The sequence below is a fragment of the Anser brachyrhynchus genome (assembly GCF_964034855.1).
Source record: "Anser brachyrhynchus genome assembly, chromosome: Z".
Lineage (NCBI taxonomy): Eukaryota > Metazoa > Chordata > Aves > Anseriformes > Anatidae > Anser > Anser brachyrhynchus.
The window spans coordinates 40,476,274-40,502,767 of record NC_137697.1 but is presented as its reverse complement, the minus strand read 5'-3'; the positions used below and the strand labels follow the sequence as shown (position 1 = coordinate 40,502,767).

The 26,494-nt window shown below is 36.6% G+C and overlaps 1 protein-coding gene across 14 annotated transcripts in view; it reads right to left on the bottom strand.

The window, feature by feature from the left end:
• The window catches only part of LRRC2 (leucine rich repeat containing 2), a 165,368-nt gene that overhangs the window by 22,481 nt on the left and 116,393 nt on the right, over window positions 1-26,494 (bottom strand). For all 14 annotated transcript variants that reach the window (XM_080573501.1, XM_080573503.1, XM_080573510.1 and 11 more), the window contains 3 exons: window positions 26,128-26,338; window positions 18,447-18,603; window positions 8,489-8,625 (listed from right to left, as the gene is read on the bottom strand). In XM_080573501.1, the coding sequence (XP_080429627.1) occupies window positions 8,489-8,625; window positions 18,447-18,603; window positions 26,128-26,338 (505 nt within the window). The remainder of the gene's footprint in view (window positions 1-8,488; window positions 8,626-18,446; window positions 18,604-26,127; window positions 26,339-26,494) is intronic.

Sequence of the window (26,494 nt, the reverse complement as noted above, 5' to 3'; positions counted from 1 at the left end):
TTAATATACTTTCTGGATATTAGTACTTAATGAAGCACTAACCACATCAGCTGTTTTTATTTATTTGGTTGGTTTTGGTTTTGTTATTTTTAACAACCTTTACTTTAACCCCTTTCTAGGGTCACACATGCTAGCACTGTTGAAAGATTCAAGATAGAATAATGAAAAATTTATTTTTCAGGTAAATAAAGCAGTGAAACTGCACCAGCTACAGCTCCTGTAACTCTGAATATTTTGAAAGCTCCTGGAGCCTGTACTCATTTATATCAGGACTGAAATCTACTATGCATCAGAAACATACACACACACACACACATGCTTATTTGATCTGTTGAAAACACAGTGTGCTAAAACAGCCAGAAAGCTTAACCTTGCCATTTCTCTGAACTTCAAAGGTCAGTTTATACAGGATTGACATGGAAACACAGGCATACATATATACATTTGCTCTTTCTTTGACAAAATATTCCTTTGACATTCTGTCTTATTCCTTCATTTTGCACTACCTAGACCGCACAGGGGATACAGAAAGCATTCCATGTTGCTTGCTAGGTCTTCTGAGAAGTGGTAATGAACACTGTTCAAAGCAGAATAATTTTGCAAATGCCCTTTTTAATTGATTTTGAATATGGCAACACCTATCTGAAACATTTCTGATGTATGGAATGACCTGCCTGTCCTGTCTGTGACTGACAGCATGTGCCAGATGGTAAAAATGGAGGAAATGTGCATTTCCTCATTTTCTCTCTCTTATTAAAATTCCCCCATGTCATACTCTTGACATTATTAACAAAAAATTACAGTATGGAAGAATTGGCCCTTCAACACAACGAAGTTGTCTCTGGAGTATTAGAACAAAGCATTTATTGTGTCATGTACAGGAAACATTAATTTTGTGATTCAGTAAATAACTGTAGACAACAATAATTTCTTAAGAAAGCACCCCTCAAAATGAGGCCAGGACAGGTGCTTGTTTGTTTGTTTTAAAAACCTATAGCAAAAATCACATGCAATTTATAATACTGTCTTTATTCCTTGAAAAAAAAATTACTTACATAACATCTATTAAAACAACAATATGAAATATATTCAACAGTTAAAATGCTAACATCTTACTAATTAAGTTGGTACAAGAAATTAGAAAACAGTCCATCCGTCCTCCTTTCTCTGCAGCTACAGAGCATGATACCCAGTGTAATCCCAATTTAGTAGGAGAGGGATAGGACAAGATATAGGCCATGCCTCACTAGAACATCTTAGCTAGAGAAAAATATTCACTTCCACAAAAGAGTTTTATAAGCTATGTATCTCAGGGAAGACTGTCCTTAAACTTCATAAAGTATCTTCCCATTCTAAGCTCTCTAATGTCTATAAATATCTTCTACAAACTGGCTGTGTAAATGTAACACCATTTAGGATGCCTTTTGTAACATTTACATTTGATTTCAGTTCATATTTTCGTTCATGTCTAGAGGCAGACACTGTAGATTGCCTAAAAAGTAGTACAAGCTAAAGCTGCTTAGCATCTCCACTTTCCTGAGCTTTCTCAGTTTCCACAATATCTTAACATAAATTAGCAGAGTTAACAGAGTTCATAACAGTCTATGAATTTCTTATTTAGCTGATTGACCTACTCAGACACGGAAACAATATATGTGACAGCATACATTTATAAACTGATATGACAGTTTCTTCACAATTAAGGAACTTCAATTTAAAATGGGTATTTTGTGTCACTGCACGGTTTTTGCATAATTAAATATATCATATAATTCTAAAATTCTTGGATTAAATTTGTGGCCCTCCTCTGGACTTGCTCGAACAGGTTCACATCATTCTCATGCTGGTGGCCCCAGACCTGAATGCAGCATGCCAAGCAGGTCCTCACAAAGGAAGAGTTGACAGGGACAAACACTTCCCTCGACCTGCTGACCACTCCTCTTTCGATGCAGCCCAGGACGCAGTTGGCCATCTGGGCTGCAAGCACACACTGCTGGCTCATGTCGAGCCTTTCGTCCACCAGAACCCCCAAGTCCTTCTCTGCAGGGCTGCTCTCAATAAGTTCTTCTCCCAGTCTGTGCTCACGTTTGGGATTGTTCTGACCCAGGGTCAGCACCCGTTACTTGAACTTCTTCAGTCTCATCAGGTTCACGTGGATGCCCTTCTCCAGCACGTCCAGATCCCTTTGAATGGCACCTCTTCCTTCTTTGACATCAACCAAACAACTCATCTTGCTGTCACCTGCAAACCTGTTGAGGGTGCACTCAATCCTACTGTCTTTGTCACTGATAAAGTTATTAAACAGTACCAATCCCAGGACAGACCTCTGAGGGACACCGCCCATCACTGAACTCCACCTGGACACAAAGCCATTGACTACCACTCTCTGGGTGAGACCTTCAAGCCAATTCCTTATCCATTAAATGGTCCACCCATCCAATCTGTATCTCTCCAACTTGGAGACCAGGATGTCGTGTGGGACCATGTCAAAGGCCTTACAGAAGTCCAAGAGGATGACGTCAGTCAGTCTTCCCTTGTCAACTGATGAAGTCACTCTGTCCTAGAAGGCCACTAGATAGGTCACGTATGATTTGCACCTGGTCTTGGGCAATCCCAGGTATTTATATAGACTGGGAGAAGAAAAACTTGAGAGCAGCCCTGCAGAGAAGGACTTGGGGGTCCTGATGGATGAGAAGCTGGACATGAGCCGGCAGTATGTGCTTGCAGCCTGGAAAGCCAACTATGTCCTGGGCTGCATTAAAAAAGGGGTGGCCAGCAGGTCGAGGGAGGTAATTGTCCCCCTCTACTCTGCTTTTGTGAGACAGCACCTGGAATACTGCGTGCAGGCCTGGGGCCCCCAGCACAAGAAGACTGTGGAGCTCTTGGAACAGGTCCAGAGGAAGGCCACTAAGATGACCAGAGGGCTGGAGCACCTCTCCTATGAAGAAAGATTGAGGGAACTGGGCTTGTTTAGCTTGGAGAAGAGAAGGCTCCTGCGAGACCTCATTGCAGCCTCCCAGTACCTAAAGGGAGCATATAAACAGGAGGGGAAATGCCTGTTTACATGTTTTGATAGTGATAGGACAAGGCGGAAAGGTTTTAAACTAAGACAGGGGAGATTTAGGTTAGATATTAGGAGAAAGTTTTTCACTCAGAGGGTGGTGAGGCACTGGAACAGGTTGCCCGGAGAGGTTGTGGATGCCCCATCCCTAGAAGCATTCAAGGCCAGGCTGGATGTGGCTGGGCAGCCTGCTCTAGTGGTTGGCAACCCTGCCCAGGGCAGGGGGGTTGAAACTAGATTATCTTTAAGGTCCTTTTCAACCCAGGCCGTTCTATGATTTGCCCTTGGTGGAGCCCTGCTGGCTGTCTCAGATCACTTCTTTGGCTTGCATGTGTATTGACATTGCTTCCAGGAGGATCTGTTCCATGGTCTTCCCAGGCATGGAGGTGAACCGCACCGGTCTTTAGTTCCCTGGGTCCTCCTTTCTACCCTTTTAAAAATGGGAGTGATGTTCCCGTTTTTCCAGTAACCAGGGATTTCACCTGACTGCCAGGACTTTTCAAATATGATGGAGAAAGGCTTGGCAACTACATCAGCCAATTCCTTCAGGACCCTGGGATGCATGTCATCAGGCCCCATAGACTTGTACCTGTTTGGTTTCATCAGGTGATCTTGAACCTGCTCTTCACTTACAGTGGGAGGGACATTGCTCCCCCAGTCCTCATCTGTGGTTTCAGGGAAACAAGAGATGTGGGAAACCTGAGACTGGCAGTGAAGACTGAAGCAAAGAAGTTGTTGAGTACCTCAGCCTCCTCTATGTGTGTTGTTACGAGTTCGCTCTTGTCATCCATCGGGGAAACAATCTCTTTGGTCTTTCTTTTCTGAGCAATGTACCTACAGAATCCCTTCCTGTTATTCTTTGCACCCCTTGACAAGCTCAGTACCACCTGTGCCTTGGCTTTCCTGATCCCATCCCTGCACATGTGGACAGCATCTCTGGATCATGTGTCCCAGGCCACACATCCCTGCTTCCACTGCCTGTGTGTATCCTTCTTGCACTTCAGTTTGACCAACAGGTCCTTGCTCAGCCACCCCAGTTGGTTGCCCTCCTTACCCACTTTGTTATGCAGGGGATGGAGAGTTCTTGTTTTCTAAGGGAAACGTCCTTAAAGAATTGCCAGCTCTGTTCAGCTCCTTTGTGCTTAAGGTCAGTGTTCCAGCAGATCTCATCCACTAGATCTTTAAATAGCTTGAAGTTTGCTCTTTGGAAGTTCAGGCCCGTATTCCTCAAGATCACAAACTCAACCAGGGCATGGTCACTGTAGCCCACGCTGCCTCCAGTCTGGACCTCTCCAATTTTGGAGTTAACTATTGTATCCCACATTCGCGTATATACCCAACTACTCATTTATGTATGCATGTATTTATTTATTTTTGACCACTAGTTCATGTCGAACAAAAGATTTTTGCTGAGTTATATGCAGTTATGTTTTTCACCTTTCCATATATTCCCACATTTCAGTCAGGGTGAGAAATTTGTGTAGTTCACTGTCCTTGTATTAGCTTGGACATTCCCTCTGTATCAGATTTTATTTGCAGTTGTGAAAATATTTATGTTTTTAGATGCATCCTCTTACTAAAAACTGTTACTCCTTCTAAATATTTGTTCAGTAGTCATTGTTTTCTTCATGTTTTATATGCTCAAAGCATTATATAGATATTTCTGGAATGTCACGTTCACAGAAGATATTATCTATCATTTTGCAAGGTATACACAAATATGCAGACTTTTCCTTGTTGTTTGTTGTTAAAAATTAGTATGGGATTACGTGTCTCAGCAGCAACATGTAGCTAAGAGAGATAAATTACTTGGATGCAATCTGAAGGGGACTGGGTAGTGAAACACTTGTTTGGAAGCTGCTTATTTTGATGTAGGGCATGGAAAGAGGAGTACAAAATGTATCTGAACTAATACTTTTACAGCAATACATTGAAAAGCACATTTTCCAAGACCGACCCCTGAGGTACACCACTCATCACCGACCTCCACCTGGACATAGGATCATTGACCACTACTCTCTGGGTGAGGCCATCGAGCCAATTCCTTATCCAAACATATATTCTCCCACTATCAATTTTGGGTAGCAAATACAGTCATGTGTTATGCAATCCTTCTCACTGAGATTTCTCACCCTATATTAATTCATCATATAATGTTTTGTGTGTGTTTAAAAACAAAATGTTTACATTCCTAAGAATGTAAACAACTAAATTACCAAACCAACTAAAAGTTTCAAGAGTTCTCTGTTTTTTGAACTTGTCATAAAGAACATGGATAGAAGGGGAGACTGATTACTGAAGGCGTCACTCAGTCTAAGAGTTGTGATATCTCATAAACCTTTATAAGTCTTTCAAAAAGTCTTAGCTGAATTACAGACGTGTTATCAATCTTTTTGAATCCATTATCATATATGTTATTAGAGTTTTTCTAGATGTTATTCTGTGTACAAAACCAAGGTAAAATTAGACTTTGATCATTTCTGTTTGGTTGAATTTTGTATTTATTTCTTTTCAGTAAGTTTTACACTGAAGAATACTGTTGCTGTTCTCATGCATTTATTTACCCTTCTCAGAAGGAACTTTTATGAATTTGAAAGTCAAAATTTGAACTTCCTAAAAGTTAATAAGTAGGAAACATTTTTAGCAACTCTCTATTTTATGCATCAGTTGTCAATTTTTCTCTTTTCATCTTAATGTTGTAAAGGGATCCTGTCTACCTACTAGAGCTGAGCTTACACATACTTGCTTATTTACAGTGTAAAATTTTCCATACTTACTGAGAATGATCACCAATTATCATGAATATTTCACTAGATTAATAGATTTGAGCAACAAATGCATTAGATAATTGATTGAATCTGTCTAATAGGGGGAGCTGGCTTCTTTGAGATGAGTCTGACATCCCACAGTCAACACAGCAGAGTTCCAAGCACAGCCACCTCTAAGGGACCCTCTACAGGGCAAAGCAAAGCCCATCAGCCACATGCATGGTGCCATTGTGAAAAAAACATTTAAAGGCAGAAAATGCCAGACAGGAAGAAGAGTAGAGAACAAAAAGAGTGAGAAAGAGCAGAGGTAACACCAAGGTCAGAAAAGGAACAGATGTTCCAGTCTGGGGCATATATCCACAGTGCTGCCCATGGAAGAGCCACACTGAACAGATGGATATTTCTGAAAGAACTGAATCCTGCAGCAAGCCCATGCTGAAGCAAAGAAAAAGTGTGAGGAAGAACGAGAAGCAGAGAGACACTGCTGTGTACTGACTGCAACTCTCCCCTGATCTTTTTGCACTGTTCAGGACAGAGAGAGGTGTATGTAGTGAAGGAGTGAAGCTGAGCTTTGAAAGAGGGTAAGAAAGGTGTTGTTTTAATGTCTCTGTTTCTCACTACCCAAATCTGTCTGAGTTGGCAACAAATTAAATTAATATTCCCCAAGCAGAGTCTGTTTTGCCCATGGCAATAATTGGCAGGCAATCATCCTGTCTCTATCTCATCCCATGAGCTTTCTTATCCTTTTTTCTCCATTCTTTTTTTCACAGTGTTGTGTTGAGGAGGAGGAGAGAGTGAGCAGCTGGGTTGGCATTTGGCTATTAGCCAAGGTTAAACCACCACCACAATTAACAGTGTCTGCATTCCCTTTTTAGATGGTTTAGACTAATGTGATATTTTAATTCATGAAGTAGTTATCTGCCAGCGACTAACACCTTTTGTCCAGCTGAGAAAAATCAAATACCTATTACATTAGCAAGGATACTGATGCAATTGCTCTGAATAAGACTAGCCATAGTGAGTACACTGAAGGCCAAACATTACAGCCTTTTAAATCATTTGACAGAAGTGTTCCTTTAATTGCATGTTCAGCTTCCAAAGCTGCCCTTGAAATCTTGATTCTGGGAAACTAATTTTATAAACTAAATCAGAGGAGTTTATGTAGCGTGCCTCCTGGGTCATTGCAAGTATAAATTAAGTGTTGTCCTCCAGAGAAACAAGAAAACATGATAGAAAATGCCAATATTTTTCTTTTTGACTTTTTAGATCATACTGACTTGATGTCGCTTCCAGCTTTTGAGTTTTCGCTTTTTTATAAAACAGTTTTTTATAAACAGCCATTTGCACCGCTTTTTTGTTTTTTCTGTAGATTGTAAGTAAACCATTACCTGTATTGAATAGGAGACTGTCAGAAAGAACCAAACTTTTTGAGCTTGCTGAGAGAAACACTTTCCTCTTAGGATTCAATCCTGAAGAAAACTTACATATGCAGTTAGTTTTACACATAAAGGCTGTTCATAATGTATAGAAATGTGCAAGCCTTTGCCTATAATACCTTTAGAAGCAACTGGGAAAATACCATTGATTTTAACACAAATACACTGCTTTGGTCTGGAGGTTTCACTATACTTCTTTTCCTAGATGCTTATATTTTATTCCTCTGTCTATCAAGATCTCCTGTTTTTCTGATTTCATTATAGTTCCTTTTCATTACTTAGGTTTTATCTGTTTAACCCTATACCTTTGCTAAACTGAAGGAGGAAAGAAAGAAAAGGGAGACCTGCCTGTTTGTTCTTTTGCTAACATTTCTATACAATGTCCACTCTTTTCTCCACATCATTTATGAACAGTTCTTTGCAAAATAAACTGCCTTACATTGAAAAGCCAGAGAGGAAAGTTAATTACTGTTTGCATTTCCTTGGAACAGAACATAAGCATGGCCAAAACAGACCTCACATAAGTTTAATCCACTCCAATATTGCCTGGAAATCATCCACAACAGATGTTTGGAGGAAAAAAAATAAAGTAGAAATCACTGATTTCTACTTGACACTGACACCCCCCTCACTCATGGGAACACACGAAATTGTGCTTAGGTACTAGCCAATGGTTTCATTTCTCAGAGAACAATAAGTGTCTGAGCAGCCAGGCAGAGAGCAGTTATGTATCCAAGAAACAGTGTTGGTGCATGCCTGGGAGTCCTTTTCTCAGTCTTTATTATATATTCATAGCATGCCTCACATGTAATATCCCTTTTAGACGTATTTATGCTCATAGCAACATGCAGTCTTTTTTATAGACCTCTCCATACTCTTTTTAAAGAAATACATACATTGGGAACAAATGAAGGTTAGTAAGTGAATTTGACTGTCAAGATACACTTTGCCTCCACAGAAAAATAGCTATTTGCAGCCTTCTCCTTATCATCACTGGCCAAATCCCCGTTGGGATCACATCCTCCTTCATATATCAGAATAAATGTGAACAAAATTTAGTCACTTGAAAAGCAAAACTAAGAAGCTTGGTCCTGTTTAGCTGCTGTCTTCATCATTTTCAGTGCTATTACTACTGGAACTTTATTCTTAAAAACTGCAAGGAATGTGTTAAATCTTTATAATCCAAATAACAAAGGTAGAAGAAACATAGTTTGTTATCTTACTTCAAATGGAAGCTCTCTTATTTCCATGTTTCCAGACAAATCCAGTTTTTCCAGATTCTCACAGTCACCCAGTTCCGGAGGGACTGACTTCAAATTATTAAAACTCACATTGAGCACTTTGAGATTTTTTAAGCAGCCTGTTAGGGAAAGATAATTAAAATCAGTAGTGACGGAAAAGGGGGGGGAGGGGGGGGGGAGGGAAGGTATTAAAAGGTATTAAAATAAAAAAACTACTCATCTTAGAAGAAAAAAAATCCTTGATGTGATGATGAGTGAGAGGTGAATAAATACCTTCTGCAGCGGTCACAAAGGTGGGACCACATTGCAAAATGCTGTGTTGTACTCATAGACTTCTCTTAATCAGCAATGATTTTGGTTAGAGTTTGAAAGCAGCAGACTTAATAAGACTTTGATCCTACCAGGGCTAACTATTGACCTCATCTGAAAATAGAGACATTGACATTCACCTCAGGAAGATTGTCTGAAAAACACCTTAGTATTTGTTACAGAACCTGTTGATTGGGAACAATTGTTCCTACCTAAGTTACTACATTAACAGTTCCGCCTCCAGTACACAGCATTGCATAATTTTGATTACGAAAGATAAAGGATATATTTGTTTCATTACTTGTTTAATCACAATCCCTCATCTTTTGTCAGCTTTATTTTAGGGCACCAATATTTTAGACTACATTTAGTTACATTGCATTCCCTATTTTTTCTACTTATGTAATTCTACTTATAGCATAACCTTCAGTAAAAATAGCTTTAGAAACATAATTAAAATGCAAAACACGTTATACTGTAAAAATGCAAATTCTACTGCAACATAGTTATATAGGAAAGAAGTAAGGAATTTGAATGTACCAAACAGCCAATTTGTTAGCAAAGGGATCTTTAAACACATACATAACAAAGCCAAAAGAATGTTCTATGGACACCTCTCCTGATGTATTACGTGGATGATTTTCCTCTCTAATCCATGATGAAATGCAGCAATCAGAATGGAAACCAGTGGTAAGAAATTTAAATGCAATTCAGCAACAAGAAATAAGGAAAGAACATCTTATGCCAACAGGCTCTCAAAGTAATACTGGCAAACCAGGTAAAGATATGCACAAGAAGCACAATTCTATATTTTATCACTGTCTTCCAGTTATCATCAAGTTTTAAAGAAAAAAATCTCATGTTTTATGGGATTTGGATAACACTGGAGAGAAACTCTCTGTTGTACATTACAAGTGCTCAATATCATAATAGTAAGCCTATCCTTAAGGCGCTAATACTTGGTTAAATTCCCTTCAGAACAAAAGCTGTGTAGAGTTGATCACCCTTTGCAATGTGTTCCTGTGCTTCCACAGGAAATCCTTACTGAAGGCCAGATGGTGCTTCCACAGGAAAAGGCAAACAGAGAAGAAACATAAGGAATTAAATGCCCCATAATTCTTCTCTTAAAAATAAATAAATAAATAGATAGGTAGATAGATAAATAAATAATAAATTTGTTCTTGACAGAGGCATGCAATTTGATGACCAATAACAGCAGCCCCGAATCACCCACACCTGCAGAATTTTGCATAGATCTCCATTTAGTCCCTCTTGGACACAATATTATCTTCAAATGATATATGGACCATCTAATTTTTCTCTGAATCGACAGAACAGTGTTAATCTGAATCTAAAGAATAGTGTTAGATTAATCCCTACATGTTGCAACAGGGAAAAGTATAGAAGCTCCCACACAGCTTTCTCTTGTATGTAGCTCTGACAGAAATAGAAACTGAGGAGGTATTTCAAATTTCAGATTTGTCCTTTTAAAATGGTAACCTTGTATTTTATCTTTGCAGTAAAGTTGTGGTTTAGTTAAAATGACAGAAACAAAGTTTTCTGTAAGATTACAACTGGCATTGCTTTGGTAGTACAATACACTATCCTACAACAGTCATTGTAGCTGGTGAGAGAGTAATAGAAACAACTTGAGGATGTAAATGTGTGAATCTCCACTTTTCCAGATTATCAAAGAAAAAGGAAAAAAAGAAAAAAAAAAGAAAAAAAAAAGAAAAAAGAAAAAAGAAAAAAAAAGAAAAAGAAAAAAGAAGAAAAAAGAAGAAAAAAAGAAAAAAAGAATAAGGAAGAAGTTTAACCTAACCATGACTAAGCCTCACTAAGTTTACTATCATGGTGTAGACAAGTGAAGGTATTACATCACATGCTAAGTGGTATAAATACCAATTTACCATCTCACTGCGATAAAATAATCACTGACACAGAAGTGCCTCAAAATGAAATAGAGAATCAGAAAATCCCAAATTAATTCCTCACACAATTAATTCTTCAGTGAAGAGGAGTAAGTCCCACTGAAATGAAAAAGAAACTACTCATCTGCAGAGTAACATTTTGTCTTGTCTTTTAGCAAGGTGATATTGTACTGAATCTGTCTGGGATGGAGTGACCAAACTAGTAATACCAAAGCAGCGTTTTAACTGTTGCTGCATGAACAACACTTACAAAGCATCAGGGCCTTCTCTGTTTCTCACTGCCCCACAACACACAATGCCCAGGAAGCAGGCTGGGGGTGGGCAAGAAGCTGTGGGACAGCTAACTCCAACTTACTGAAGTGATACCATACTGCATAACACCCTGCTCAGGAGTAAAATCGCAAGGGGGAGTTTTCCAATATGGTTATTGCTCAGGGACTGATTAGGTATCGATTAGCTGGTGGTGATTGATTCCTTTTGCCTTATTTAGTTGCTTTTGTTTTGTTTTGTTTTTATTTCTCCCTTTTCCATCATTAACTAAACTGTCTTTATCTCATCTCATGAGTTTTTTCACTTTTTTTTTTTCCAATTCTCTCCCCTCACTGCAATGGAGTGGGCAAGTGGCTGTGTGAGGCTTAGTTGCCTACCAGGTTTAAACCACAACAGATGTACCTGCTAACTTTTTAGCCACTGTCTCAGTTCACTTACTCACTGGATAACTAATGCAGACAATGCACCCAGGGACACCAGTATCCTCTTGTGTAACTCTGCTAAGATGCATCTACAACACATAACTAGTAGATATGGAGCAGAATTAGCCATAACAGAACCATAAAAACTTAATAGCCTTTTTAGGCAGAGTGATGGGTAAGACCCTTCTGAAACCTTGCCTTTTCACAGTTGTTATTTTTTTCTCCTTTTACAGTTTCTAATATGTATGTTGATGTTCACAACATGGTTCATCCCAGCTTGAAGGTATAGGAGAGCAAGTAAGAAGATACATATTTTTTCCTTTTCTTGCAATCTCTGATATGACAGAAGAATACTGCAGAACTGGGAGTCAGTAACTAGTAACTGCCGTGACTATTATTAAAATTACATGGGAAAAAAAAAAAAGCAATAAATCTTACAAGTGAATTTAATTCATTCAACTCAGGATAACATAGATGAGGAGAACAGAGTTCCCCAAGATTTGTCTGTGGCGAGCAGTCTCTTGCATTTCTGTATAACTCCTGTTTTTTCACCTCCAGCTCTACAGTGGATTAAGTTATGTCACCTGACAGCTGAGAGGTAGGTGGGAATTAACCTTCACTCTAGGACCATAAGTCATTCACAGGACACAGTGGATAAAGCCTTTACACCACCTCTTCACCCCCATATGTCGATTTACCGCATTCCATCTTAAAAGTGGTTTGGCTTTTGACATCCACTCCTCTCAGAGGCTGGTAGGGGGAGTTACAGAATTTCATCCCTTTCATGATTAGAAAAGGTCTTCTAATTGCCAGTCCGAATTCATTTGTAGAAATTTTATAACCGCAAATTCTTTTGTTAATTTTATCTTTAAACAGCAATTTTCCTTGCCTGCTGTTTACTTCTCTAAGGTTTTCATAAGCATCAGACATTTTGGAATTTATGTTACTAGCCTAAACAAGTCAATTCTACTAATTTGCACTCATAAAATAAAAATTTGCCTCCTAAAATTGTTTTAATAGACTTCTTTAGCATCTGATCCCAAATCAGAAAAACATTCTTGAGTCTGAGTGACCACAACTCCATACAATACTCCAGACAAGTTCTTAATGTTTACTTGTACACTGGCAATTAATACTACTTTTCTTCAGTTGGGAATATCTTGCACTTAGATTATCTTGTACTGCCTTTTGTGTGTGTGTGTGTGTATCATACTGGATTTCCTTTCTGTGACTGTTAGCTTAAGGACTTCTCTTCTTTAATCTTCCATTAAATGAACCCATGACATGCTGCAGAAATTAGTAGCTCCTGAGTACGTGACCTTGAACTCTGAAGTCATTAATTTAAACTCTCTACTTTCTTAGAAGCTTATTTGACCATCCAACTTTTCATACTTCCTCCAGTTTGTGCAATGACATTAACTCACAAATGGTATCAGCAGACTTCAATTGCCCAGTTCCTCAAAGCAATTAAGAAATAAACTCAGAACTGACTCTTGAGAATTCCACAATTTTCCTCTTGACTGATAGTTTATCCTTGCAAACAAGTGCATTTAGCCAGGCCTCTGCTCATTTTTACAACTACTGTCTCAAAGTCCATCAAATTTTCTATACTTCACTATCAACTGCTTTATGGGATGCCACATAGACAAGATCTACTACTTGAACCTCAATCATCTCAAAAGAAGGACAGAAACCAAACGAGTCAGGCACAATTTACTTTTGTTTTATACATTTTTAATTTCACCCTTGTTTGCATTGAGCTCCACATCTTTAATTATTCCTTCCTCTAATATACAAATGTATTTAAAATTCTTGCAAACAAGATAAACAGGGCTGAAATTGGGTTATATCAAGTTGTCTGAATTGTGATCCACGCTATAAGGATTTTTCTTTTCTCACATAAAAGGAGCAAGAATATCACCCTCCTTTTCCCCCAGATGCGTTCAACAAGTTTTCTAAGATATCTGTGTCAGAAAAAAAAAATGCATGAATACATGTCTATAAGACAACATTCATGACAATTCAAAATTCTTATATCTAGGTATCTTGGTCAAAGCAACACAAAACTGGGGAATAGTGAATTTCTAAATAACAATTCTATAGGCATTATCAGCCAGATTCCAGACATTCTCAGCCACATTTGGAATTTATTGCCATAATGGAAGGGGGGAGTAGAAAGGAAGACAATACGAATGGCTGTCACTACCTCAGGTGCAGAAGTTCACATTCTTAGTTGTAGGGGCCAGCCACCACCAGGCCTTATAGGCATGGACTACCACCACTGACACAGCCCTGGGAGGATACAGAAATGGTGACACTCCCTTTGCAGATGGACAAATGAATGGCAGGATTTGACCACCACACCTGCCACCAATACACGCAAATAATACTCAAGCACAACTTCGCAGTTAAAGCTAGTGGTAATGAAATAGTTGCTGCTACAACATTGTTGTTAACTGTGCTTTATAGCACTGAATTTTTAGTTCTATAAAAATGCATATTAGGGAGTTAAACAGCTAACATCTCTGTTTTCAAAAGAGAGGTAGTAAAAGCAGTAATGAAATCCATGGCTTCCCTGGCAGTTTCACAATTAAGAATATTTTATTTTTAAGTGGGAGATGCAATGCCATAGTTGTTGCCTGAGCTACCATTTATTCCAAGCTTAAATTTTTAATTCATTAAAAAAAATAAACCAGTAATTAAGCTCTATACTTTCTGATGGGCAATGCAGCATAGTAATAATAGTAACATTTAAACCATTTAAACAGGGCTACATAAGTTATCCTAGTAAGGTACTGGAGACAAAATGCAAGTGAGGTTACAAAGAGCTTTTGCTATCTAAGGAACCCATTCAATACAAATGCAGACCTACTTGTATAAGCTGTAGTAAAATACAAAGCAAATTTTGCATTGATCTGACAAAATCAAGACAAATTAGCTAACACAGGAGCTTGCTGTGGGCCAAGACAAATAGTTTCCTTTCTTCCAAACAAATAGTTTCCAATCTTCTTTGCTGAATCAATGACTTTGCCTTTGATTTATTGGAAAGAAGATATTGATGTTCAAGCTTACAGGTGACAGGTAAAACATTGAAGGTTTCGGTTTTGTTCTGTTTTTGTTTGTTTTTGTTTTTTACTTCTGATGAAAACAACCAAAGCAACCAAGCAAAAAGACGGATGAAGTCTTCTTACACTTCTTTTGCAAAACAAAGATGTAAAATCCTTTTTTTCTTCTTTTTTTTTCCATCAGTGCTTATAAAAGCTGATAAAGTTTTATTCATTAACCAAGCTTCATGTGTTCATTTAAAAAAATTAAACATGCAGAGAGAAATGGCAAGTGACTATTACAAGCAAAAAATAAAAAGGATAAAAAGGATGAAGCTGGAGATCTAAGTCTGCAGTCAGAAGAACAAAAATACAATGTAAGAAGAAAGAAAAGTTTTCTTGCAACAAAACAAGGAGAAAAACAAAGAATCTCTTTTGGGCTGAAGGTATCCCCCGGGGAGGGGGGAGGGGTGGGAATTGCTGAAAATCTACTGAAAGGGCTGAAAAAGAAAGTGATGTAAATAAAAATGCAATGAGCTGAATTTAAGATACTTTAGTAGATCAGAAATCATATAGAAAAGTGATTTCTCTTTTTCATGTGAGCAGATAAGCTGAAACAAATACTCTGCTTTTCCTGTGCACAAGATGATGCACAGCTGTTTCACAGCTCCTGCACTGTACCCATGCAGTCAAGAGACAGAATATCAAATTCATCACAAAGCTGCTGCCCAAGAAAATCTCCTGGGTACATTCCTTCTCATTATTTTTTTCTGTTATTCCTGGGAAAATCAAACATGACAACTCTGAGATGGACAACAGTCCCATTTTACAGAGTTCTCACATCTCTCCATTTCTAGTTACTTGCTTTCCATGTTTTCCTTGAAAATATCTGCCTTCCATGAAAATATCTGCTATTACACAAAAAAAAGTCAAAAGTATTTTTATCTGTCTTCTGATCCAAACTCAGTCTTTTCAACTGCATAGATAATTATAGCTGAGAGAGTTGTTTGAAGTATCTGAGAATGGGTTTTAGTCTTTTCTCTGAAGCTGCTTCTAAATCAAGTAAAACATGAACTTCAGTTCCCTCAGATATTTTAGTTCACAGACTGCTACTGCAGCAATACCTTTTTCTTTTTTTTAATTGAAAATATTCTTATGATCTGCTCTCTCACGCTTTTAAAGACATCTTGTTAGACTCAAAAGTAGCCCAAACACAGCTCGCCAGTTTAGCTTCTGCTGGATGATTTGTTGGTCTAAACTCGGCTCCAATTCTGGCTGAAGATTAAAGATTTGACAGCGTGCATGTCACTGCCAACTTCAACCATCTGTCATTACTCTCAAGTATGTTTTAGTTGTGATATTTACCTACTTGTGGCTGTTTTGTAAATGGAACACAAAAAGATAGATACCTTAGCACTTAACCTTTCCAGAGACCTTAACTTCTGATTTAGCACCCAATTGTCACTCTTTGCTAAAACAGAGCTCCAAAGCCAAACACACATAGATTATTTTCCCTGCGATAATTTAGCAGTTAGAGGACTAAAGTCTGAGGTTTCATTTTAAAGTAGCAGAAAAATATATATATATCTCCAACTTTTTTTTTAAATAAGGTCTTATTAAGATAACAAGCATTTCCAGTATGTAGGAAATAAAAACTTACCTACCACCATTTGGAAGCACATCAATTTACATGTCCATAAAGAGATTATACAAATTGAGAGAAAAAATTCTTTGTAATTTACACCATAACAAGAGCAGCTTCATTGTGCTACTAGTAGATGTAGCAGTTGTGCTACTAATAAGTCCTAGCCTAATAGGACATGGACTAAAACTGAAAGTTATTAAACAGTTTGGGCAAAAAATAAAGTTAATAGTTTAGCTACATAGTCCAGAAGGGGATTTGTTGTATTATTTCTCTTTAAATATCATCAGTGAATCAAGGTCTTTGTCTGAATGTACTAGAACTGCTGCTCTGATGTGACTACTGTATGATGTGGTGTCTCAAAAGACACCATAGGTTTCAAATCCAGGTTTCTACAGATGAGGGTTTAGTACAGTCATGCTTCCTCTCATTTGATGAATCTTGGGAATAGAAAAAAAATCTGAACAAGAGTTCACTGTTAATGAACAGGAGAGTGCTGAGTGCTGTAGCATTGTGTCTGAAGCAAGCAAACTACAGTTGTCTAGCATTCAATAGCCCTTCAAATCAAACATTTGCATTAAAAAAAAAAATAGCAGCAACAAAAATATTGAAAGGAAGAAATCAACATCTTGTGTTTACCCTGGAGGGATGAGTATAGATTGGAGGGAAAGTGGATGAATGGGGATAGCACAAAAATACTGAGCAAAATTCCCATAATTTAAATGCAAGTGAAAGAATAATGATTGCTACTCAGAGCACCTGAAAATTTCTTCCTTGTTTCCCAAGAAAGGTGTCTGTTGTGCCCTTTAAATTGCCCTCTACAGGAATCGGTTATGGTAGAATGATCTGTTTGTGCATCTTTATTCTGGAAACAGACTTTATTATCACTCATAATCACTTTTTCTGTGTGATCTTTTTCATTGCCAATGACCCAAATTACAAGAATTTAAGAAAAAGAAACAAAAAGCTTTCTTGGTCTCTGCCTACCTTGATTGCTAAACAGCTACCCCTCAAAACTCTATTCTCTCTCCCCCCCGCCCCCCCCAGGTTTTAAGGCCTCTGGAAGAGGACTGTGCTTTTTTTGCTTTTCTTCTTCACTACCAGGTGGAAGGTGTTAGTCCATTAATCTCACTGACCTGTCTGAGTTCTGTAGTCAAAGTGCTGACAAAACAGTTATTGTTTATTTTATGTCCATTATCTCCTATTCATGCCTTGCTTATGATTTGTTAGTATATTTATCTGCCAGGTTGAAACTAAAAAATATATCTCAATGTCAGTGGGAAATTTTCTGTATAAACAGTAACATTAGTAAATAAATCAAAATCATTAGTGTTACTCTGTCTGGCAGAAAATCTAGCAGTTCCTTCTGTGTTGCAGGATGCACTCTCCCTTTCTTCCTGTTTTTCTCGCATAAACATATGATAACAATGAAGATGAAGGCTTTAGTCTTCATTCATTGTCTGAAAGATATTAATTCACAGTGTACATACGGATTACCAGGCAAAGGGAAAATTTAGGACTACTATATTTGAAAACAAAGGTCAAGGTGTCAGTACACATAGGTGCATGGATTTGACTCTTAGGGACCCATAAACCCTCGTAGTACACCCAATTCCTTCAGCTCTCAAAGGTACCACCGATTAGAGCAGCACTCTCCCAAACAGTCCAAAGGGCAGGAAATCCCTCTCAAACCATCACAGGCTTTCTGTTTCTTATGCTTTAAGATCAGAAAACACAAGAGCCAAGTACTAAAGTTATTATTATTATTGTATAGCTTAAAACAGAAAAGGTGTATAGAACAGTTAAGAATTACGTAATCTCTCTAAAAACCCTGTTGTCATGTTGGAAATACCAGTTTATTGATAGGAATTGTTACTGAACCAATTACAAAATTGAAAAGATGGATTTTATGCGAGATTATATTTCTAGATTTGTTATTACCACAATCTTATGTTTCAATTCATTTTGCTTGTAATACTATTTCTATTTTTCCTAACCCTTGACAAACATAAAACACCACCTCTTCTCAGAAAGTATTATCCGTCTACTGAATAGTTGTCCCATAGTCAGCAAAAATGTGGGTTACCTTTTCCCACATTTGGACCATACTAAGACCATGCAATTCAGCAACTATAGCCACAACCAGCTAACCATAAAAATTTAGACATGACTGTTAATTGAGACAAAAAAAAAAGAAAAAAGAAAAAAAAAGTGAGAACATAATTATCAGGAGATGAATAAGAATATTTATGAATGTTAATTTTCCGCCAATATAGTTAGATGGCACATGTATAAATAACTGAATAGTTTGAACCAACATACCAATTTCCACTGGGAGATGGTTGATTTGGTTTTTTGACAGCTCCAGAACTCTCAGATCTTGAAACAAAGCAATGTAGTCTGGAATGGTTTGAATCAATGTATTGCTTACATGCCATTCTTTCAGAAAGGTCTGGTCTTTCAGAGATTCTGGAAATTCCTGTAAATAAGATTATATAAATAGAAATCATCAAGATAGAATTTTGTTCTGTCATGTTTCTAAATAGAGTGAAAAGAATTCCCATGGCCAAATCTCAACACTTTCCCTAAATTATCTTGATGTAGAACATCATTTTGCCAAATATTCATAGGATTTGTCTTTTGATGAGTATTGCAGATGTCTGTCACCACATAATCTTTTTTTTTAGCTATTAATGCGATTATTTTGCTCTAAAACTGAAACCTATTTGAAACATTCAGCTGTTTGGTGCCTCCCATATTATTTCCCTTTTCCAGCTGGAGAATTTTTCTAAAACACATTTTACTGCTTTAATTCATACTTCAAGATATGGTAAAATGCAACATGGGAACAAAATTGTGGGTGTATGGAGATTATTGATATAGGTTTTGCCACTAAAACAAAAAGTGTCTTCTTAATACCTGACGAGGATACAAAATTTTTTTGCCAAGATGGAACATGGTCCAAGGAATAGAAACATTTCAGATAGGATAAATACACGTCATTTATTGAAAGTGTTATTTCAAATATGTAACTTAACTTCATAAGTCATTTCAACAGTTTGAGGATTTTTGCTCATTTGTTTCTTTTAATAAGAACAAAAATATTCAACTTTTAAATCAGTCAACCATTGCAATTAGTTCTTATTTTAGTCATAGAGAATTTATTTTCTTTAACATTTTTAGGATTGTTTTAAATACACAGCAAATAAATTTGCTTCTGGGTAATTTTCACACAATATTTTATCTGTTCAGAATTTCCAAAGTATAACAGCTAAATTGGCTGAAGGTTTTAGAGCCTTTAATTCTTAAAAAATTGCTTTAGTTAATTAGTATTGAGTTCAGATGTACGCTTCTTTGAATTGTGTCACCAAATCCCTTTAACTGAATCAGATAAAAATCATTTCATAAAGCTGAAGGTCAGAACACTTAAAGTCAACTTACTAAACCAGCACATAATTTACCAGTCTGCCCTGGATTTTATATCATTTTATGTTAGTAACATCTGGAATAAATAATTGTGAAGAGGAGCTAACTTTGCTCCATAAAAAGAGGTGCAATAATTTAAGCCTTTAATTCTTTTACACCTTCCAATATATTTTTCTGTGAATAAAGAATTCTACACAGTAGAAATTGCTGTTTGGTATTTTTTCCATCTAAGTTTCATAGATGCCCCAAGACATTAACTAGAGTGATGCACTTAAATTGTGGGGTTTTGTTGGTTTGTTTGGTTTTGTTTTGTTTAATTCTGAACTAAGAGCAGTGTTGCTTAACTCTTAGATAAATTAAAACTTCTAATTAATTAAAGATATCCTGGACTGATGATCACTTTTTTTTCTTTATTTGGTTGTTGCTGTCTCATATTTCAGTTCTTTTCAAATATACATATGCAGACACTTAGCCTATATATGTAGTTCTGCCTTTCTACCTGCCTTTCCATGTCTGATATGGATCATTTCATTTCTTGCTTCATTTTCTAACTACGTGTATATTGCATTGTGATCCATCTTTCATATTTGTCAGTTTATGGCAGTTGAAAAATAAAATAGCTTAAACGCCTTAGGACAAGTAAGGAGAAATCTTTCCATCTTTCTGGTGTGGGTTTCCACCAGCGCACCTTCAATACTGCACATTTTTCTACAACAAAATAAAAGAATAAATGCCACTGCAAATTCAGTTAGTATTGCTTTTCTCAGCTTTACAGAACTGAAAATGTATGACATAGGGAATAATAACATTAACTGGAGTATTAGAGATACTACTGTAAGAAAGAACCCTAATTCACTAAGAAAGGAGATGCATAACATTAATACAGGAGAAAAAAATGTCTGGGAACCAGATATTATTTGCCACTTTATTTCTGCTGTTGTGCCACAGCCTAGGTCTGTCTTGGTCTATTCCAGTGACCTGCTGTTTTTTGATACCTTGTTATCAAAACAGACTATCTTCCAGCTCCTGACTGTCAAATGCAGCTGGGAGCAAAGGATAACACTTGCCCCTATGAAGCCAACAAACCCACAGTTCTCCCAGACCAAAGGGGGTACCCCACAAACTTCTTTTTATATTTAAAAGACAATGGAGAACAAAAATCACTCTCAGATAAAGATAAAGCTGCCCAGCTCCTTCAGAAAAAATAAAATAGACAAAATATTTAAGTTTGTCTATGATTAATGAGAAAAAGGTTTTAAAAAAATCTTTAGTAACTGTTGTTTAAATAGTGCCGAGATTCTTGTGCAATAACTGACATAAATTCAGGCATAAAGTTAAAAGAATGGAACCAGGTTCCATTCTTCTACCAGTTGTCCACACTCATTTTCTCTTTGGATTTTTTCTTTATATCTTATAATCATATTTACAATTTCCAAATCTGAGTTTACAAAATCTTTGCTATAATGTGCTTTTCTTTAACATTCTCCACCTTACCATATTTTTTTTGTGTTGCTGGTGTGATATTTTACTTCATTTACAAACTAGATACGAATGGGAAGAGAAATTTGCACAAGTTTTATATTTGCTTTACTCTCTGATTCCCTTGTGTTCTTTTGTAATCTTCTGCTGCCATGCTAAAGCTGGCAGCCTGCTGATAAATTACTCCATGAAGACTGACACTTGGAGGATAGCCAGTCTTTTGCCTTTAACAGCAAAACAATAACAAACTTCTTTGACTGGGGGATGGGAGGAGGTGGAGTATGAAAAGGAAATAAATAGCAAACCTACAACCAGTGCTGATTTTACTATTTCTAATTAGAAGAGAATTTACCTGGCAGACATGAGCCTGAATTAAAACTGTGACCAAAGTATTCAGCTCTGAAAATTTTAAATTCTGCTTCTATTCCTAGCCCTGTAATTTTACCTGTCACTGACCAAAACAAAACATTGGGTCCAAATTTCTCTCATCTTTGAGAATCATTGGATCTAGCTCCAAAACTGGGTTAGGCAGTTTTTAGGTTTTGGGAAGAAAAAAAATAATAATAATAATTAAAAAAAAAAATCTCTGGAAGTGAAATAAGCCTGAGAGATTTTCTCTGTTCATTTAATGCAGTGATTCTATTCAATTTGTTGTGGCAAACAAATTCCTCGCTGTCACTAACTGCTGGAAATAAATGGAAATTCTCTGTTCTCAGCAAAAAGACAGAGCATGTCAGATGGTAAAAATAGAAAACAAATACAAATCTAGTAATTAATTTGCTAACATTTTCTGTGAAGAAATGATATGAAGAAGATCATGATTTACTAGTAAAGAATTTTTCCATCACTCATTCATTCATTTGTTGTGCACATTTGATATTTAAGTTGTTTAAATCTGTTAAACCAGATCCTCTGCTGAGGAAAATCATCACAGCCAAGTAGAGCCCTGTTCTGCATTTGAGTGAACATCATCACCACTCATTTGCAAATCACCACTAATATTGCAAATTCACAAAAGTTGTTTTTCCTGAACTTTTTCTGAAAATCATTTAAAATCACTGATCCGCTAGAGAATAAACATTCATTAGTTAGAAGCAGAAAGCAAATGCTCAGAAAGGAATAAACAGTTAAAGTAAATTCATTGAAAAATTCATATGAATATTCATAGTGTTATTTTCTACAGTTTTCATTCAGCTCTAATAGCCGTGCTGTTTCTCTGAAGAAATAATTTAATTCAGTAGATACAAGCTTACATGTACAAAGGATCTCAATTAAGTGTTTCATCAATTCTTCATCATTCTCTCCTAGGCAAGTAATTCGAATGTACAATTCAAGAGTCCAAAGTCCCTGAAGAGCTCTCTTTTACAGGGAGTTTGCTTGGAAAACTCTTAGAGAAATAACAAACAGTTTCTGAAACATACCTTTGGAACTCCAACTTACTTGTGGCTCAGTATACTCTTCTCATGACAACAAGTCCCATGGCTTTTGTAAACACAAGAGGATTTAAGAGACTCGCTGTTGCGGGCAATACAAATGGGTTCTGCACATTTTTTAAAAAGAGAAAACTCTGACTTCTTTCACAGTGTCAGATTATGAGACTAGCCTGTTTGTTGTTGTAAGATCTTTTCTCTCCTTTATTTTTTGTTGTTGTTTATTTCAACAGCTAAGTATAAATATTAATTAATACTGTTCCCAGATTGCATAAATGCATCACACAGGGATGTAGACATTTGAGTCATAAATATTTGGTTGGTATATAAAAGAGGAAACAAGGACCACTGAATCTTTTGAATGTTGTCACACAACCTCTTCGTTGTGGAGTTCTGACAGACAAAGGTAAATCTATCTCATTGCTGCAGTTATCAACCAAAACCCATAGCCAGAAGTTACCCATTCTAGAGAGGCATAACCAAAACAATGCCCAAGTTATTTTCAGATTCAGAGAGTCTCAGTGAGTACAATTTCTTCAGCTGTAATGGCTTGATATTGATACTGCTTACAGCATTGTTGTTCAGAAGATTTCCATTAAGACATTGCAACCAAACTTATAAACCCATAGTGACTTAAGACAACTGCAGGCTTAAATTATGTCTCAAAAATTAACTTAAAAGTGAAGCATAACTAAAAAGAATTAATGATCCACAAGGAATTATGGATCTGCATTTCCCTAGAATTCAAGTCCTAGTCTCTCTAGCTTGTACTCAGTCCCAATTTATTTAACCTAATATTCATTCTATGAGTTTTATCTTTCTCAGAGATGTTAAAATAATTACTTTATAACTAAAAGGAATAGTGAGTTTCCACTTAATTAAAATACATTAGCATTTCAATAACATTTGAAAAGTAGAAAATAGGTGGCATGGAGGTCCTTAAGGAAGGAATTCCTATTAGGAATTCAAAATGTGTGACCTACTTTGATTTCCTCTGTTCCTAAGGTTCTGCAAAGGAGACCCAAGAAGATTTTCAAAAGAGCACTCTCCAGATGATTTTCAAAATACTTGTCCAAGCTATTCCAGTACACAGTTAAACATTTTATGGGACCTATTTTTAAGCTTGCACTCAACAGTGCAGAGTCAGTGAGCCAGATTCCCTGCTATGCTCTACAGATCTGAAGCATGAAACAATAGCCTCTTTGTAACGTGTCTACATTTTTACCGTCTAGACAACATGTGTACTGATGAGTACCTGGTATAAGCTATAATTTTAATTGGCTGCAACATTTCAAATAGCTCAATTAGTTGATTTGTGTGCTCAGCTCATTTGCTGTTGAAGTTTCTAATGACAGACCTTACATGGAGACTTCTGGGAAGGATATGGTAAAGCTACTTACTTTCTTCTTGCAAAATCCCTGTGCTGGGGATTACTCTTCTGTGAGACTTAACTTCACAGCATTCAGAAAGAAAACTGGTAGAGCCTAGAACCAAGCCCAGTTCTCAAAATTAAACCTGTAAGTCATACCAACAACCTACCCAGATTTACCTGTCTAATGTCTAGAGGATATATTACTGCTTCATTGATGAGAGGAAAGGAGAAATGTAATAGAAATACTTACCAGCTAAAAATGAGAGAGAGAGACAATTCAGCAGCTAGTTCCCAAAAGGGCACTTAGTGGGGCTGTGCTGTTCACTGCTGCCAAATGTAAGAGACCAGCCAATATGAAAACAAGCTAGTTAAGTCCCTGCAATACTAACAAGCAAGCCTGGTTTTGACATCTAGTGTCTGAGTGCTTAATCTCCCAGACTTTCAACTCATAGATGTATTTATGTGCAAAATCAATAACAAAAACTGAAATGCAATTGACACCACAGCTCCTGGCTACACAAAAAAAACAGGATTTTGGGATGAAACTGTGCCATGTCCGTGGATATTTCTGCACGCAAATTGTCAGCCAGTACAGCTTTGGTTGTATATTTTGGAAATGCATTTTCTTTAAGTGCAATTTCTTCTGAAGGGCTCATAGAGGAAAAGAGTGTCATGTCTGATTCTTTATTTGTTTTGGAAGTAACAGCTGACATTTAAAAGAAAAAAAATATAGAGAAATTATATTATCTGAATAACCAACGTACATATTTGAGAAAATTACATTATGGGGAAATATATTTCCTTCAGAACTTTGTCAAGTGGATTTTCATATTTTTAAAATAATTTTCACCTGTTAGAGACTGCCAGTGCTCTTTGACTTTGAAAGACCAATGGTCTTCTATAAACAAAACAGTTTTGATTTTATCTTTGTCTGCAGACATCTGAATTATGTCAAAATATCTTGCTGAGAAAGCAAGATATTTTTAGCCAAGCTAGATCGGGACAACAATACACAATGGTTGTGTGATAAGCCCACATATGATATGAAGACAGAATGAAAGTTCGTGATGGTTAAGATTGTACTGCTCAAGATGGCACAATGTATGTAACCATACACCAATATCCCTGAAACATGATCTTTCAACATGTTATATTGAAATGAAATACCCTATATATGTTTCATTTTGCTTCTTAATGTAAAGCCATGTTTATGATAGCAAAACAAAATGTTAACCTATTGGCAAAAGAGAAGAAAAAGTTTTAGTTAATGCAGTTCTCTGCTTCGTGATGCAAAGTAAATATCTGCAGGTGGTACAATATCAGTGTCCAAGGAGTGTCCTCTTTTGTTTTCCCCTTCAAATACACATAAAAAGTTTAAAATATAAGACAGTGTGCATTATGAAACTACACAGCTTTAACATCATTGTCAATATCCAAGGTCCTTGAAAGCTAAGACATAATATCACTCCAGCAACCAATCCCACCAGATAAATAATTGGCATTATGTTCTCCTTTCTAGAGCTAGATGGGAACTATAATTTTTTATTTTACAGAAATTTTGCTTACATTTTGTTTATTCAGAAAAGAATTACAGTAAAAAAAGAACTAAAGCTGAAAACGAAAAGACTTTCACATCAAAGTTCAAGTCTAGGACAAAGTTATGTTTCAGGTCAACCAAAATAATTGTTTACTAGATAAGATTTATTCACCTTATAGATTGGCTTTTTCATTTGCACTTTTCTTAATGAAAATTTCAAAAATCCATTTCAAAATGATAAACTACACAAAAATAAAAATCTAATTCTAATATTCTAATAAAAAAGCCTGTCTCCTTAATAAAGCAATGTGCATTTTACGTACATTTCAGGCAAATCATTAACAACTCTAGGAAACTCCAGGCAAACTGTAGTCCCCCTTTTGCTGAATTTCAAACTAGCATTAACTCAGAGCTCATTTTTAAGCTTGTATTTAACTTAATATATAACCAGAAGCACAAAGTTCTTTTTTCAGCAAGACCATTGTGTATTGATGTTAATATTAGTTTAGATTTGAACAGAGCTTGGGAAAGAGAAAAAAAAAACTGTGTATATAAGTAGGGCCTTTACAGTATTTAGCATATTTGAAAACTAAACCACTAGTTTAAAGTAAGACAGGAAATGCTTTTGTCACTTCTAACACAGGGAAAAAGCATCATTATCATATGTTTGGCAATGAAAAAAATGTTTTGCAGCATTAGAAGATACAGTGCAAAGCTACCCAATCTCTTTAACAATAAAAACATATTTTCTATATTTACCGTCCATTGCTGCCCAGAAAGCTGAAAAATAAACTTGTTTCTGTCCTTATTTGCTTCATCTGACAGTGCACGCTTTTTCTGGAGCTGAGGAGTCTTTCCATATGTGTCCAAGATCTTCTCATCAGTGTCTACAAAGCCATTCTTAAGGTATTTTGACTGGGGAATGCCTTTCTTCCGGCACTCCAGTATGAAGTTCCATTCCTGCTTTATCCTGAAATAGTGACAAAAAGTGTTTATGTGAATAAGCTGAAATCACAGAGCACAGAAGTCTTAAAGCTCAACCTTTGTTTGCACTAATAATTAACAAAATATAAACATGCACCTAATGTATTGGTCATTTAGAAAAACAAATGCATTCCTGGAGTCA